The following is a 19,328-nucleotide window of genomic DNA, read 5'->3' as shown; positions in this document are numbered from 1 at the left end:
ATTATTTTTTTTTTGTAATGTTATTAGCCAGTGATTCCAGTATTGAAGTTGTAGTTTGGTAAAGTGTGAACTCGTGTTGCCAACTGCGGTGAGTACAGGCTGCACAGCCCCATGCAGCCCCACCCATAGCATAGTAAACTCATAATCTGTCCACCTACTACATCTATGCATCACTCCATGTACTCATATTCATTGTATAACCGCAGATGCTAACATATTTTACTAATAATAAATTTAAATTAAGAAATTATATTTTCATTAATAAATGAAATCCTTGTCCTTGTCTATCTGTCGGTACTTCTGAATAGCAATCTATATATCTCTCTATAATAATCTGTTTTCAAATAACCATCTCTGTTTGTCTACTATATTCATTTCTGCCTACTTGCCACTACATATCCATTTCTACCGCCTGCCATTATACAGAGTCTTTCAGAATAACTATTCTTAATTTTCAGATGTGATTGAGGGCATATAATGAAACATTTTTGTAATAAATTAATGTTCGGAAATGTTTCCATATCGAAATATAATGATATGAATCAAAAAAGAATATCAAAGAAACTCAACAAGGAAAGTAACTGAAGACGTTGATCTAACCTTGAAAATCTTGTATGACAGGGAATATGATGCTGAGAATGTTGCCGCACGAAATTCGCTGCACCTCATTAGCATTGCCATAAGCTTCTCAATATGCCATACGCATATATGCTAATTCAACATTATTATAAACCAATACATTTTTTAATGATTGGAAATTTATACAGATCTGATTGCAGGTATTTTGTGAGACACATCGAAAACATACCACCATCATTTGTTTTCCACGGTACCTAACGGGAATACCTTCTTCTTTTTCTTCTTCTGCCAATACACAGTTTTGGGTTGTTTTCCATCTGTGAACTACAAATGGAATTGGTCCATCCAACGTCGGTGAGATCTGCCTAAATCTCTTCGTCCTCGAGGATGATAATACAATAGTCTCTTCGGCAAATGATTTTCAGGCATCCTAAGGTGGTTTCTCCATTTACGATGATAATGTTGGACGTCTGTGATCATCTCCTCAACTTCCCACTGATTTCTTATGTCTTCGCTCCTAATGTGGTCGCGCAAGGTAACTCCTGTCAGTGATCATAGAAATCTCATTTGTGATGTGTTGATTCTATTTATTTCCTTTTTCCGCAGTGTCCAACATTCACTGCCATATAACAGAGCTGGTTTTGATATTATATTGTGAAATCGGATTTGGACCTCTTTTCGCATTTGTTTTCCAAAGTTCCTTCTCAAGATACCATTTAATTGATTATATTTCATTATATTTTTATTTATGTCTGAAACACAATTAATTTGAAGATAGCCATGGATGATAATAAGGTCAATGAAGAATTTTGATTTTTACCGTATTACCTCGATATTTATGTATTTCCGGACACTATCACTACTTTATTAAGAAACACTGTTTACTTACATGCCCTCTATCACATCTGAAAATCAGAAATAGTTATTCTGAAACACCTTGTATATCAATCTCTGTTTCTGTATATGCATCTGTGCCTAACACTGCCTTTTATATTCATCTGTGCCTGCGTAGATACATCTGTCTCTGTATATCTATCTCTATTTATGAAAATATCCAGGAAAAATGTTCATTGTTTAAGCTTTAATAGTAGGTAATTATATTTGAAATGCTTCCCTCAGAAAAAAAAAATTACGCAATAACTAAATGCTTAGAATGAAATCGAACCAAATATTATGAAAAGTATTCTTAAATAATTATAAACCCTGAACAAGCTATCAACAAATTCATGTTAGTGCCTCTTTGTACTGCAATATATTTCAAATTTAAAATAGGTAGTATTAGAGCTCGTCATTAACAAAACAATGTTTCTTTAAAATTTGAGTGTCACAGACACTATAATACTTTTAATTAACTGTTATGGTCACAATCTGTTTCTCAAGGTTAGCACAACTATGATATACTGTACGCAATTAGTAGCTATTTGACACATTTGAGAGCTGAAATATCAAAATGTTCTCGTTGTAAAGTAGTTAGTCTTCCTCATCTAATGCTGACTGCATACATTTATTGAAACTACTGTTTTTTTTTTCCCCTACATGAAGCACAACGGCATGCACTAACTTACCGAGGCGGAGGAACGCTGCAGTTCAGCATTGCAAGAGAAAACAATACCAAGTTATACTTCAGTTCCAAGAACATTCAAATTACGTTCCAAAAGCTAAGGGTATCCCTCAATACTGATGTTGAAATGATAAGAGAGAATAAATAGAACCCTAATTCAGTCTATTTGTTAAGTGTATGACTTGTTCCGCAATGTTCGTCACCACAACATGATAGTACATTATTACTTATTGTAAATCTATTATATGTAACCTAAATATTACGAGAATTTCTCATAAAGGAACTGAGATATAAAACTACTGAAACAATGTACAAAATTTACAAAATTATAGGTACAAATAGAAGTTTGAAGTTTAATTAACTATAGTAACATTCTGCAATATAGTTTCATGTGGTATTTCAAATTTTATGTGGCAATTTTATATCCAAGTGAAATTCATATTAATCTATGATAATTTGTTTTAGCAGCAAATAGTTACCATTTCAGAATCAGTTCTATCCCCAAGAAAGGACTGTGTCAAGTAAAGTTTAATAGTAAAATCTTATGAATTGAAGGCGCAAGATGTATTACATGTTCCTTATTCTCAGTGTTTATTGCTACTAATTCAAAAGTTGGGACATTTAAAACTGTAGTTATTGTACAGAAAATCCATTTCTTCAATGACGTACTTCACGTACATCACAGAAATAATGTTACATGGGAATATTAATGTGAATCATAGCCTTAATCCAGTTATTAAAATATTTTGGCTCCACGTATTATGGACACCATGTCACATTAGAACGTTCATGCACAGACTTTGTGATTCTTGATTATAGAGCATAAACAGATATTCGAACTCCAATTTCTATTACTAAGGTAACATTACATTATAATCATAATATTATTAAATTCTTTAAAATCCTGACTGCTATATAATGCATATACCATTACATTTTGCATTATTATAAGTAACAGTTTCATACTATAACTCATTGTAATTCAGAATTTACCTGTTGGGATTTGTGCGAGGTCTCAAGGGTGCTCCAGACTTCAGTTTGGCACTAGGATACTGAGACAGGTATGTCATCATTGACATTTCATCCATGTTCGGATTCACCATTTCTTCTGGTTTGATTAACTAAAAAATGAAAACATGATTAATCTTCAAACCGTAACAAATGCACAAAATATAAAAAAAATATATATTATACAAGGACAGAAATATGATCCATTTCTTCACATAATAATAATAATAATAATAATAATAATAATAATAATAATAATAATAATAATAATAATAATAATAAAATACAATGACTCTTAATTAAACACCTGATCACATATAACAGATTGATCAGCCTAACACACTTTCAAGACAACTTTTATCAATTTCACTATGCTGCCATCTAGCGACTGCAAAATAAGTCATGTTATAACCCTGATAGAATTGCATGGAGTAATAACATGGATGAATATAATAGAATGCGAAATTGCGTTCAGCACCATCTAACATCTGGTGGACGAAGTAACAGGAGTAGCACCCTATGTCATAGGTTGTGGACATTAGTACTATGTAACAGGTAGGTCCCCCAGAGTTCTCCACTTATCCATTACAGACCATCAGTTGAGAAGACAAGATGGAAGCCAGAAACTTGCAAAGAAGTTGAAAGAAATCGAGATAAATTTTCTGCTCCTGGATATAAGTGTATGTTAAACAATGATGTTCATGGATCTTGTAAATATGTGTTGTTGAATGCATTGTAAAGCAGTAGATAGTAATATAATCATTTCAATTATCTAACTAGTTTTTGCAGACTTTTACAATGCAATGTATACTAAATACCCAAAAGAATACATTTTCAATAATGTAACCTTTTGTTTTGTTTTCTGGCCCTTTATGTTTGTATTTAAATTAGTTGTATTAGAAGGTAGTGTAAAATAGACCTATCTTTTATCTTTCTGTTGACTCCAATACGAATTTTCAGTGGAAGATGTATTTATTCACACTGCAAATGGATAAATACCCAGTGGCAGTGGTAACTAATTACACTCAATAATGACAATTAATAATATACACTTATAATAATAATAATAATAATAATAATAATAATAATAATAATAATAATAATAACAATAATAATAACAATAACAATAACAATAATAACAACAATAATAATAACAATAATAATAACTATAACAATTATTATTATTATTATTATTATTATTATTATTATTATTATTATTATAATGAGCATCCTAAATTAAATGAGGCACCATCACTTAAAATAACATTTAAAGTAAATCTAATTTGTATCTCAACCCTAAGTTCGAACTAAAACCCACGAGTATATATGTTCATACATGCACAAGTTCCTTTGAGCACTACATTCATTTTGCTTTCAACTCACTCACTGCACTGAAATTACGACACATTTCACTGATACTATCCTGATATTTCACTAACACTTCAAAAACATTTCATTGTTCAAATACTTTGCACTACCATTATAAACTATAAAATTTCAATGACACAAACACACTTCACTAACAAACACACTTCGCTGACACAACACACTTCACTGACATAACACACTTCACTGACATAACACAATTCTTCACTGATACAACACTTCAAATAACAAAACACCAATTACACCTTTTAAACAGTGTGCATAATAAACTACCGTCTGTTAGTAAAGTCCTTAAGTCTATTTTTAAATATATTTTTGGTTATTGGTAAAGCCTTTAGTAAGTCTGCAGGTAAAGCATTCCAGTCCCTGCTAGTATGATTGAGAAAAGAAAACTTTCCAGTGTCCGTCCTCTGTCTTCTTTCCCTCAATATATGTGAGTGGTCATTCCTTGAAGAGTAATTTGGCAGCTGCAACCTATTTTTTATTTCTCTCCATGCAGGCTCACCTCTATATGTTTTGAACATTGCGCATAATCGAATTCGTGTTCTCCTGTCCATGAGTGTGCCCCATTTTAATGTTGAATTATTACGATAAGACTTCAGGGCCCATTTTTTAATCCTTTCCAATGTCTTAATATGTTCTAAGGATCCCAACATGCAGCACCATATTCCATTACTGGGCGAACTAGTGACTTATATGCAATCTCTTTGGATTTACTTACTTACTTACTGGCTTTTAAGGAACCCGGAGGTTCATTGCCGCCCTCACATAAGCCCGCCCTAAGCAAGATTAATCTAGTCTCTACCATCATATCCCACCTCCCTCAAATCCATTTTAATATTATCTTCCCACCTACGTCTCGGCCTCCCCAAAGATCTTTTTCCCTCCGGCCTCCCAACTAACACTCTATATGCATTTCTGGATTCTCTCTTTGGATTTATCAGAGCCTTTTCTTAGTACCTTCATTACAAAGTGTAATGCTCTCCATCCTTTTCCCACTGTGCCAGTAACATGTTCCCCCAGCCGAGATTGCTGCTAAAAGTTATTCCTAGGCATTACATTTGTTTCACCCCCTAACATATACGATGCGACTATTTTATTTCTTTTTCTTGTAAAGCTGACAGCTTTGCTCTTTAGAGAATTTATTTTCATTTTGTTGGCCACTGCCCAATCGTTTATTCTATTGAGGTCATTCTGAAGAAGAGTAGTATCTTCATAACTTTTTATTTCTCTGTATACAATACAATTATCCGCAAATAAGTGCATCCTGGACAAGATGTTAACTGGCAGAGCATTTACAAAAGGCAGGAATAGAAGGGGCCCCAAGACACTCCCCCGTGGGACTCCAGAAGTAATTTCTATTGGGCTCGATAATTCCTCCCGTACCCGTACTCTCTAAGTGCGACAAGATAAAAATTCCTTGATCCACTGGAGTACTCTGAAGTCAACCCCCGTTGATTGTAGTTTAACCAACAGTATGTCATGTGGGACTGCATCGAATGCGCGTGAAAAGTGTGATGATGTGAGGAATAAAAATTTAGATGTTTAATTTTAAATTAGGTGGTTTCAGAATGGGGGGATGTTTTATGTACATAATTAAACTTTTCGCCATCTGGTGCACTTTCGGATGCATAGAGTAATTAGTTATCCTTACAAAAACCGTAGTAGCAAGATCAGTTTCTACATTGAAACGGGAAAGTCATTAAGTTTCGCATCCTATTATTCATCCATGGTAATAACTTGCTGCTGTACATCCATCTAGCAGTCCAAAAATTCATTTTCGACAGTGGAGATTCTAGTGGTCGTTCTCTTTTTTGTGTTGCCATTTTATAACATGGGAATGGCCAATCAGATATATATTATGTGATCAGGGGTTAAACCATTTTAATATTAAATGAATTTATAATTTAATACATTGTATATAGATTAGTCAAACCTGAGCTAATGGCATTCTTACCAAGCCACGAGATTGCCATACAGCAGGCAGTGCATTGGGTTTCCTGACACCTTGTCAGTTCTCTGAAATATATTGAGAAATACAATATTTTTAACAATGGTTAGATACAAAGAACAGTAACGCATTTTCCTCATTGAACCTGTTTGGCTCAGTTGGTATAGTGCTGGCCTTCTATGTCCGATGTTACGGGTTCGATCCCGGGCCAGGTCAATGGCATTTAAGTGTGCTTAAATGTGACAGGCTCATGTCAGTAGATTTACTGGCATGTAAAATTCCGGCACGTTGATATAACCTCAGCAGTTGCGAGTGTCGTTAAATAAAACATAACATTTACATTTTTTCCTCATTGAAAAGTATCTTCTGAACAAGTCGTATGGTTCTGTTAACGCAAGTTTCAGAATATTTTCGAGTCTACACAAGTACCGAAACAGTGCAATATTACAAAATGTACACTTGAAGATATGCCTGTCACTAAAATGTGTTGGAGTTCTGTGTATCTAACCGTGATTAAAAATACGTATTTCTCATTACAGTTCAGATAACTGATTGAGATTAACAATGTAAAGAACTAGCAGAATTATGTCACTGATTCAGTGCAACAATTGGTAAGGCAAATGCTCGCATTTTCTTTCTGCCACACTGAAACAAGAAATCCCAATGCATTGCTTGCCACACAGCATGATTCAATAATAATGACAGTTAACTTATATTTGATTCTTTAATGTAATCCAATCCTTAATCTAAATGCTGAGATATGAATTGGCTAACATTCCCTGCTTAAAATATTAATTTCCAAAATTTCTTCCTTTCTTCACAGACAAAGAACATAAAAATCGAATAAAGATTCTTGGAATACAAAATTCTTAATAATTGACTGTGTTTTAGAATAGTGGAAAATGTACTAGTAAATTTAGGTCCCTGACTATAAATCAGAAAATTAAGCTGGTATGTTTGTTAAAAACGCACCATTCAGTTTACAGTAACACTACAATAAGCAGAAAAAATACTTTTATGCCAATGACAACATGTACAGTCCGTTCGCTTCCTCCTGTGGCCAGGTGATGAACAGCAAGCACGTGGAGCAGCAATAATATAGCCTACCAACGTGCTGCCACCCATGCTTAAGAATCACTCAACAGCTGTCCATCATTTTGCAGTCAGCTGACCTAATTGCGTTCTGTTCCAACAATCAGTTTGCTTTACTGAAGCACTTTAAAAACTCCTCAAGGCTACGCGTGGTGGTTTCTGTGAGCAGTCAGATGTCATTGACAATATGTCAAAAATGCATCAATGCAGATGGACACCACTTTCAGCATCTTTTGTAACAAGGTTAGCTCTCAAGTGATAACAATAAATGAGTAGGATAAGCTTGAGGATTGATACACGTCACTAACTAATGCTCCGTGCTTCTGTCCGGCCGCAGGGGGAAGCGAACATACTGTAGAATGTAGATACTCTATATCCCATATCGTGCTTCCAGGTTTGGCACAGGATAAAAATATTTCACTCAATTAAGTCGCATATAAGAATAAAGATATTCAGACAATCTCTACTGTTGTGTGCATATATATATAGTGAACTCTGCTAACAGTCACTACAAGAAGTGGAATACATATTGTTATAAGAGAATTAGAAATGTGAAGTCTTCTGACTGTAGCAACAAGGAATGAATACAATACTGCATTATTGTGTTCACAAAATGTCTACTTCAAGTACAGTAGAACCCCGATTATCCATCTCTCTATTAATCGATTGGCAGATTATCTGACTCTCTTTCTGTTGCTCTCTTATTTTTACCTGCAGAAAATATACAGTATGTAGTACTGTACCTTATATTAGTACGTATTTTTTCGAGACAGTGTTATTACAAGCCTTTACCCTTACACAGTACTGCTGCCACTGCCGGCAATAGGAATAGTTTTTACTTGTGGGTGTTTTTCCCCCAACTTGTAAAATAGCCACTACCTGCTTTCAAAGAAATGATCCCAGGAACGTCCACACAATTTATAGCACAATTCATTCCTTGCCCTACTGTTCCAGAGACTTTACCATATAACTTCTCTGCAAAATATCTTCCGAGAGTGTCAAAAGAAAATCAGTATCGAAATACGAAAGTGCAAATAATTGAGTATTTGGTGAAGGAGAAACTGTCTCTCATCTCTCATCAGAATACGAGGTTGTCATTAAAACTGTGAGTGATTTAAAAAAAAGAACAAGGATGAAGTGTATAATTATAAAGGTAACTTCACTATACTGTCAAAGGCAGTCAACATAAGGAGTTTCCTTGGCCTTAAAAACCTGTTGTTTACAACCAAACTTATATTAGTGAACTTCTGATCCATTATCTAGCATGTTAAACGCACCACAGGAAAAATTACGAAACTGTATGTACACCTGTATTATTCACTTAATTTAGGAAAATATTTTATGGTAAGGATTATCTGATTTTTCGATTAGCCATTCAGTTCACCCCCTTCATTACCACGGATAACAGAGGTTTTACTATAACACTAAAACACTGCCCATATAAAATTCTACGTAATACCTCTTTTAAGTAGTAATACTTATCCAGTAACTGATTTAACATCCCATTACCAATACAACAAGATATAAGTCCAAACATCAAGTCAGTGCACTACAGATACAACACTGGGTAGTCTACTTACTGAGGCTGTGAAATACTTAAAGAGGGTGAGGATACAGAGAATGCACAGTCAAGAGAAAGTGACTTATCAACTCACTACAAACTTCTTCAGCAGGAGTTTGTCTAATTTAGCATGTCTTACTCCTCACCTGTCTAACGTTCAACCAATCATCTGCCAGACCCATGGCTTCTGATGCATTTTGGACAGAGTCTTTTGGATTCCAGTCTTGCCAATCCGGGCAGAGCCCTATTAAAGATTAAACATAATGTTAACCCTCATGATGTCAATATGATTTAATCCCAAGCAGAAAATTCAATAGAAATCAATCTTCGATTGGGATGTAAATGTCACTCAGCGATGTGACTACCCAATCTGAAGCTGCACAGTGTTTTAACTCAGATTAACATGACATGTCACCAACGATAAGAAATTAAGTATGCATTCATCTAATTGCAAATAAAACTTCAAAATTTAATTTAATTCACTTCAAGTCAATATAAAAGCAAAACTAATAAGAACAGAAAGAAACAAAACTCTCACACATTGTATGTAGATAAGTCGTATATTCTCAAACAATAAAAATATAAATTATGGTAACTAACTGAATTGAATATTAGTGTAACGTAAATCGTAAAATAACAAATTTGGGCATGTCGTAAATAGTGCTCTCCCAAGAACATTCCATGACGAACTTTTTGTTTGACTAAATCCCATTCCAACCCACCCACTTTCAAGCTCCTACTGAATAAGCAGAAGGCATATACAATATATAAAGATGAAAGTGTCTAATCTATCAAAATACCATGCAGTGCTTTTTGCTAAACTGTACATCTAATAGAACGAGTGATTACATTAAGAAACAACCATTGCTTACCTGGTGCAACAGCATCAACCAATGCTCCAACAGCTTTGCCATCATTCCAGTCTGATGTGAAGTTAGTAATAGGAAGGTCAGGAACTTTACTTTGGATCCAGTGTAGTAACCTGAACACAGTAAAACGTAAATGAATAGAATGTAAAGCAGAACCAAATGCCTTACAAAACTATAGACTGAAGAATGCATACCATTTTAAAATTCAGTTTGTCCACTGTCCCTGTAGTAATAATGTGTTTGAATCCCAGCGAAAAAAGTGGAGATATATCTTCCTTTCATATAGGCAGAATGGGGAGAGAGTATGTCCCTTTTTTGTGTTGTCTTAAGCAGTGATCTTCCACTATGATAATATATCCTGCTACTATTATTTGCCTAATTCAAAATAGTTACAAAAGTGAAAGCTGAACAAGCATAAGGACTCAATCCATAATCATTACAGTATCAGTGTTGTTAATTAAACACAACAATAACGCTCATGGTATAACAATGAGTTACATGAACTCTACAAATCCCCTGACATTATACAATCGATCAGGATTTCAAGACTAAGGATGGGCAGGGCATATAAGGAGGATGGAAGAGAACGAGTTACCCAGAAGAGTATTGGAGTACAAAGTTGAGGGAAGAAGGAGAGCAGGACAACCTAAGCTTCGATGGAAGGACTGCATGCGGAAAGATGTTCAAAGGCTTGGAGTGAAGAATTGGTGGATTGTAGCCAGAGATAAGGACATATGGCGAAGAGTCCTGAAAGAAACAGAGGCTCGACCTGGGCTGTAGTGCTACCGATGATGATGATGATGATGATGATGATGATGATGATGATGATGGTAGTGTCCTAATGCAGTTTCATTACGAGTTATGTGGAAAAGGTAAGGAGTTAATATATTACAATAATGTTTAAAACATTGTACAGAAGCTACTAACAATGTCAGTTTCAAAGTTTACGTGTTATTCTACATTATATTTACATTATTTCACTTCCAAAGCATTTTCAGATTTCATTACCCCAATTTCTGATGAGATATCCATGTTTATTTAGCGAGCAAGTCAGCAATCAAGCAAGCATTTTAGTTTACTAGCTACTACGGACTTGATTGCTATGCACTATGCAGCTTTGAATCATAGCTTCTGACGCCACATCCGGCTATTTAGTCAACAATCTAGTTCACTTCAGCTGAAAACGTAGCTTTGAGACACGACCTAAGAAGTGACTGAAGGTGTCAAAATTAACAAGTTTTGCTAATTAACACATACTTGGTGGTACAAAGCTGCATGCTTTTCAAAGTGTCGAAGCTATCTTGAAAGATGGATCGATTTCTGGTGGTGTGAAAAAGAAGGCCTGATGGCCTTAACTCTACCAGAATAAATAAATAAGTAAATAAATAAATAGATAAATAAATAAATAGATAAATAAATAAATAAGTAAATAAATAAAAAGCAAGTTCAAGTCTTTTGAGAAGACTAATCTACGAAATAACAGTAAACATTGCAGAGGACTTCTAGTGAGACTCTCTGCGATTTGTAAAGACATCGAAACAAAACTGTGCACATTTGAATGATTTCGACAGTAAAAATAGTAATGTTATAATGATTGCAACAAGCTGGGAGCCACCGGCGTGGCTCAGTTGGTTAAGGTGCTTGCCTGCCGGTCTGAAGTTGCGCTCGGGCGCGGGTTCGATCCCCGCTTGGGCTGATTACCTGGTTGGGTTTTTTCCGAGGTTTTCCCCAACCATAAGGTGAATGCCAGGTAATATATGGCGAATCCCCGGCCTCATCTCGCCAAATACCATCTCGCTATCACCAATGTCATCGACGCTAAATAACCTCGTACTTGATACAGCGTCGTTAAATAACGAACTAAAAAAAACAAGCTGGATTGGCGCCATTTTCAAAACGGCTTCAAAAACCTACAACTTATAGTTATAACTACTGCAATAATTATAATTAGCAGAAACATATAATATACCACCAAATACAAATAAAAGCAACTATGAAATGAAGACTGTAACTTTATAAGAAATTACTACCTAGCTCCTCTCATGTCAGCGCATATACCAACGAGACAGGTTTAATGGTCAGACAGAGAACAATGATTCTGAGGCATGCATCATCATATTGGACCACCACTGAGGATTGGTTAATTAGCGATTTTTTTTCCTAATGACACCTACCATCTCTTTCGAAAGTTTGTGACGAACTCGTCTAAGCATAAAAATGTGGTCCCTATGTCTAAATTTAAATTACTGCTGCCAAGCATTAAGTAATTATTAAGTAATTAAGGATATATTTACTTTTCTTACCTTTATATAATGATAATATATACATGAATCTTATTGTGTTTACCTTTTATTGACAACATGCTGTTGGTTACCACGTTAGTGTATTAAATATTTGTTTAGTATTATTGTTATCGTTATTTTATTGTTATTACACCTTTACTGTATTTTATCTTACTACACCCACAACAACTTTCAACATTCACGCTCAAGTGGTCTAGTTCTTCCATAAAAAAAATAATTCCACTATTTTGCGTGAGCCTATGCATGGTTTTGTTATTAATTTTCTTAAAAAGACACAGGTGGAAACTGTAGATAAGGCCATCACAGTAACGAATTTTATTTGTTAACTTGTAACTCCGGTATAATATTCAGTTAATGCATTACATTTCCAACTGCACTTTACAGCAACTTGGTTCAAATATGTGAAACACATAGAGGTGATAATCTTGCAACCGATGTTATGTAAATGAAGTAATATGGCAAAGATATGTAGTATTTCTTTAATTCAGTTACTCTCAAATAAGAGGTACCATTTTCTCCCTAAAAGGGCCTATCCGAGGATGGCCCCTTTTACATAGAACTCCTTAATTGTCAAATTTCTGAAAGAGCAATATACTTGATCACATGGGCACTTTCTTAAATAAAATGTCATCTTATAATTTCCATCTTGACAGATAACTTGAAAACATGTTAACGTTCAAATTAGTCTCAAAATATTTAGTGCCAAAACTTTAAAAATGTCTTTGAAACAAAATGTCTGAGAAAATATATCCACGGAATAATGCAATAAATTTATTCGTGCTCATACAATTAAGTGTTTGTATCAGTTTAACAGTTTCTTCTTTGTATCACTTACAAGGAAGGAAGCATGAAATTACATTCATTGTGAATATTCCTAAAATTGAAGACCTCCCAGGAAAAAGGACGTAACATAAAATTATTGAAATACGCAATTCCGGTGGAAAAAGGTAATTTTGAAACATGTATAACAATAAATTATTGTATTCTACAGTTGAATAAACTTGTATCCTTGATTAGTCAAGGGGAGGTCTTCAGTTATGCCCTAGATGTCCATGTTACACGGTACAATGCTCGTATCAAGTTATACTATCAATTCTATCTCTGACAATGATAAAATATATGATTAACTGTTTATAGGAATGACATCAATGTAGATAACTGTATCTTGAGGAATCATAAATAAGCATAATTGGTCATAAACATTTCACGAGAATAATATAATAACGGTAGATAATTACAATCATTAGAATATTTAGACAGAGCATGATAAAAGAAGAAAATAAACAGAACATTTGAAGTTATGTGAAGGAAATTTGTAATTAACACTAGGAAAACCAGACTTTGTGAACTCTCCAATACGACCACTGGGACAAGAATGTCCTGTCCATAGTCAGATGAGTCTTGGGCTGGAAACTGGTATTCTTTATGTAAGAAATGGTTGTTCTGCATGGAAGAGACTCTATGATCATCAAATAACATTTTTCAGAATTTTAAACATCAAGTACAGTCATCTCAGAAAGTTACCCTTTCAATATATTTTCATGTAAAATGACATAAAAGTAAACTTTTCATGTAAATCTCGTGCATAATATCTTGTGTAGGTAACTGGCGTATATCTAGGTATACGTCTTGAAGAAATAAGACTTCTTGATTACTTCAATCAAGTACAGTAAGTCAAAGGTTTATATAACATGTTGAAACTTACTACATATAAGTAAACACATAGGCTACTGAAAATATTATACAAATGACACATCTTAGCGTAAATTACATTATTTTTCACACAGGTAGAATGTGAGTAAGGTTACAGACCTTGCAGGTCCTTTTTTCTCAAAAACCTCATGATTTCTTTGAACCGATTGCAGTTTGGGATACCCCATTTTTATGACCAGAGAAGATTCACTTCTATTTCTTTTGATTCAGTGGCACTGCTCACATACAGAATATTACGAAATGCATCGAGGTCTTCTAAGCACTTGAGACAAATACAGTGAAAACACGCCATTTTGCTTTTAAAAGGAGAAGAACCAGTATTGTCCCGAAAAACATTCTGCTGTCTGCACCTTCAAGTTGTTACAACATTAGTAGAAACTACTTCCCACTTTGTCCCGTCGCGTCAGGAGCCTGAACCTTTGTGCTGACAGTGAATTTGCTTCTTTGTTATAAGGCAGCGACGTCTTCTGCTGAAGCTCATTGTAAACGCTCGGTTTTTACTCTAAACCGATTGTTACAAAACACCCACAACGTGCCAAAACGACCCCTCCCTCCGTCTCTCAACACAGCTCCACGACACAACACGCTTTGCTATGCTACGGTCATATCACAGTCTAGTATATACAGTAGTCACGAAGCTTGAGTTGTCGAGGGTACTAGGAATAATAGACTGTGCCGGTACTATTTCGCATTGTTTGTGATGAGGCGACAGTAGCGATCCTAGTGGTTAGCAACTATCTATGGATGCATATTCCCTACGTATTGAGCTTCGTGACTGTATATACTACACTGTGGTCATATTCTATACACACGACTCACTAATCATGTTCTTTCTATGAGTAATAGACAAAACTGACGACCGCTAATAATGTATAGTGCTTAATTTCTATGTGGGATAAAAATGTCCCGTCAGTCGTTATAGGTATCTCTAACATTTTTTTTTTTTTCACAAATTATGCGTTCGAGAGGGACAACTTTTTTTTAAAATGTACTACACCAAGAAATATTAAAAGTAGGAAACCCCAAACTTCCCTCGAAAGTATTAGAAGAGGGAGACATGTTTAAATTTTGGAATGGGCAGAAATGTACCGTCGGTCGTTCTAGTGTTAATAGTATTATTTATGTTCGTTTCGCAAAATTTGTAGGTAACTACTCCTTAATGAGGCTCATCAATCTATCACGAAACTCTGAACTGAAATAAAAAAAAGCAGAAAAAATAACTATTCAACAATTATTACATTGGCTGAGGAAAATTATTACAAGTAATAGTGATAACTGACCTTGGAAACTAAAGTACGGCTGGGAAGGCAAAAGGAGCAACAACCACACCACCACAACATCAAGTAGTGACCTTGTAAGTTGCATTAATGACGAAAGGGGCCCCAAAGTAACACCATCGCACAGAAGCCACATGCCATTAACAATAAACCACAACAGCACGCACGCACGTACACACACAGAGGAGGGGTATTACGACAAGCAATACTTACTGGTAGGTACTAGACAAGACGCAACCAGTGCAGTGTGAATGCCAAATTTTCAAATTATACGAAGTTAAATAGTGAAATGTGTATTCATCTATCATATTAAAAATATATTCAGCCAGTGGCGGCTCGTGATCATTTTTGTTGGTGGGGCCAGATATTTCACAAATTTTACGGTATACGGTAAATAATGCACCAAGATTTTTTATTTCCTTTTATTTAATTGTTTCTGCTTAAAAATTAGTTACGCATAATACAACTAAAACTACCACTCATTACTGCAGCACCATCATATCGTCGTTGTTCCTGCAATAACTCCTATGTGCAAAATATGACATTTTTCAGTAGGAAGAAAAAACACATTTATTCTTCTATGGCAGTAGTGCATAGACCGTGAATTCTTACATTTTCGAAAGAAAGAAATATAACTCCATGTAGAAGGTTTTATTATTTGCTGTATCACCATTTAAGTTATTTAATATAGCAAAAATTTGAAAAATCGATAAATATGTCACATACGAACAACGACGATATACTTGAGCTATGAGTTTATTTTCTAAATTGAAAGGTTGTAGACTTCGTTTTAGAACCTCGCTCAGACCGTTAGCCGTGCGGTTGTTTACCTCTTTGAAAGAAAGAAACCTTTCCACAGGTTTACAACCTTTTATGTAGCTCAAAATAATAACAAATTGGCTTTTGCATGTTATATATGTTGTTTCGTCAGCCTGCACAACACAACAAAATCTGTAGAATTAATGTTCTGTTTCAGATCTTCGATGTATACATCATACATACTGTCTAACAATTAATTTTGTATAATGTGTAAATTATATTTAAAAGCAGAAGTACTGTTTAAGTGTTCATCCAATACCTTATCAAGACTGGCAAGTAAAGATAACACGTCTAGCAAATTTACCCGATTTGCAGAGACCTGATTTTCGTTCTGAACCCTCAGTTATAATTCGCGAGTTCCGCATAATACTAAAGAATCAATTATTCTTGCTAGTTTATGTATGTTTTTTGTCACATGTTCGTTGTATTTCTGGATTGAAAATTTGACCGAGGAATCAATTTGTGCTGCGATACTTACTGTCCCAAATAGTTTAAACTTACAAGCATTTTCTAAACGTATTGCACTCTCTTCCTGTTTTTTCATGCGCTCCCTTAAATGTTTTAGATTTTTGCAACCTGTCGACGTCCACAGTCCCTCGCCACCAAACAATAGGCAATAGAAACAAAATAAACTTTGTTTTTCATCACTTACAGTTAGCCAGGACTTCTTTGTAAACCACGAGTTGAAGAAAGTTCTCCTTTGCACATCATCCGCCTATGTAAAACTGAAGCCATAAGGTTTATGTGTGCCTAGTCGTTTAACTTCAAGTTTATCTTCTAATTTTAACGAAGAAAATGATGTTTTAATAGGCAATCCGCTTTATTCATGTTTTCACACTTCGCTCGCATGCACTATTCAAAGTTCACACGGACACTTCTAGAATTAACCCACTGTTCAGTGGCACTGCGACTCACAGAACAACAAATAACTGCGACTGTCGCTTTCGTCCGGCAGGCGGGCCAGGCTCGTCGGGCCCCAACGAGAAGCATTATACTCGTGACGATAACTTCGTAGCACTTCGTGAATCTCCGTCGATAGCGAACATTGCGTGCCTCGCACCATGGCAGTTGAGCGCTAAAGTGATTCAAGTTGTGGGGCCATTTGACGAGGGCCCAAGCTCACAATATTTAGTGTCATACAATCTTTGACGTTTTACTGACACATATTGCGCCATATATAATAAAAGTAATATAATACAGTTATATGAACACTTCTTAATGATTGAATAAAATTAATAAAATCGGTTAAAAACCATACATGTTTCGGAGGAATGCTCCTCCATCTTCAGTGGTAGTACCACAACGCTGGTACAGATGTTCGACCGCGTAACGTAGTCTTCCTTAAGCTACGTTACACGGTCGAACATCTGTACCAGCGTCGTGGTACTACCACTGAAGATGGAGGAGCATTCCTCCGAAATGTGTATGGTTTTTAACCGATTTTATTAATTTTATTCAATCATTAAAAAGTGTTCATATAACTGTATTATATTACTTTTATTATATATAACTATCTTACTCATGAACACTGTTGCATCTGACCTAACTTATGTAATTTAATATTGCGCCATGTTATGAAATTTACTGAAACAATTATGAATCCAGTACACTGTCCTGAAAAAAATTTACGCATTTTAAATGCGAAAAGAAAATTGCTGGGGAACGAAATATTGGTGGGGCACGGCCCCGGTGGCCCCTAAGGACGAGCCGCCCCTGTATTCAGCTCCTATTCATTGTATTGGGAATACACTGATTAACCATTAAATATTATTCTGAAACTTAGCCAAAGTTGTATAAAAGTCACAAACAGCGTGTCTTTTTTAGAACTGAAGTTCAGTAAATAACTCGTGGTTAGTTTCTACATATGTTGTACACAGTGGCGTATACTGGTTAAAGGGTTTGGGCTACCGCTGACCCTATTATTACACAAAATATATCTAACAATTACTTTAACTTTAATTACTATGGTAAAACTAATAATACAAAATTATTACATTATGTTATATTATAAACTTTTTCTTTTGTAATTTCCTTGGGCTACCGCCGGTAGCCCCAGTAGCCCGCAAAATACGCCCCTGGTTGTACAATACAAAATTATCTTAAAGGTGTATCTACACGGTTCAACTTTTCTTTCAACTTTACGCATTGAAGCAATGCATGCAAGAGTGAACGAAACGCATTCAATTGTGCATGCCTTTTTCCACTAAAAATGAGAACTCGTGCATTAATTGAAATGCTACACATCGCCGGTGGATATCTTAAGCGTTATTTCGTTCAACAGTAACATGTAATCAGCAGCTGGTTGTTCTAGGTGGCCGTGAATAAACAGAAAATTATTTTTTTTGGTGATGACTCACTTGATTTTCAAAAGTGTGGTTGAACACACCATAGGTAGGCCTACTTGTATTTGCGATAATATCCAATAAAGCTAGCTATGCTAAGTTTCTTACTGGTCACTTCTCGACCACATAACGGTTAACCCAACAGGCATTAGTGGGAGTAGTTTACTTCCCTCCTCAACATGTAATCCAGCCATCCATACTATTTTATAATTTTATCACTATGATTACTTTGCCAGAGAGTTATCAACAGTAATCTCACTAGACGTTTTGATTTATCTAGAAAAAATCAAAACTCGAGTGGGATTTAATTGACTATTACACGATTAGAAGAAAGTGTATAAAGATTAGAAGTAACGAAGTACTCCAATACAATAAAATATTGACTTACGAAAATACAACTGTCTTCAAATGTTTTTTATACCATCTCCACATTACAAATTTTACGCTAGATGCATGCTAGATGGCAGTAGTGAACAATGCCTTCTCGTCGAGATCTATACACGATGGCAATGTTACTAGTCAAGAAGGCTTTGTTGATTCAGTTTCATTTTTATTAAGACAGTTGCATTCCACTTCCATTATCCGAATCCCAGTAATCAACGTCACTTGATAGATGATTTTCAATAAATCTTAATATTAAACAATCTCTGATACGTGACTATCCATAATATCATATAGCAGAAGCTATAACATAACCTAACTAACATACACAAGTGTTAGAAAAGTTTTAATTAACGACGATGACATAAAAAATAAACATGAATAATTTTAAAAGGAATAATTATTGAATGTACAATTTTCAAATTTGAATGTGGTTGGTGGTTCAACTGATATTATATTGGACGTGTGCGTAATAGAAGTGGAACT

General features: G+C 35.0%; 1 protein-coding gene across 2 annotated transcripts in view; it reads right to left on the bottom strand.

Annotated features, from left to right (window-relative positions):
• cher (filamin protein cher) overlaps positions 1-19,328 on the bottom strand; it is a 1,020,924-nt gene that overhangs the window by 792,473 nt on the left and 209,123 nt on the right. For both annotated transcript variants that reach the window (XM_069837665.1, XM_069837667.1), the window contains exons 4-6: positions 10,011-10,120; positions 9,285-9,382; positions 3,134-3,261 (exon numbers count right to left, since the gene is read on the bottom strand). In XM_069837665.1, coding sequence (XP_069693766.1) covers positions 3,134-3,261; positions 9,285-9,382; positions 10,011-10,120 — 336 coding nt within the window. The remainder of the gene's footprint in view (positions 1-3,133; positions 3,262-9,284; positions 9,383-10,010; positions 10,121-19,328) is intronic.

Source organism: Periplaneta americana, chromosome 10 (genome assembly GCF_040183065.1).
Source record: "Periplaneta americana isolate PAMFEO1 chromosome 10, P.americana_PAMFEO1_priV1, whole genome shotgun sequence".
Classification (NCBI taxonomy): Eukaryota; Metazoa; Arthropoda; class Insecta; order Blattodea; family Blattidae; genus Periplaneta; species Periplaneta americana.
This window is presented reverse-complemented; position numbering and strand designations above follow the sequence as displayed.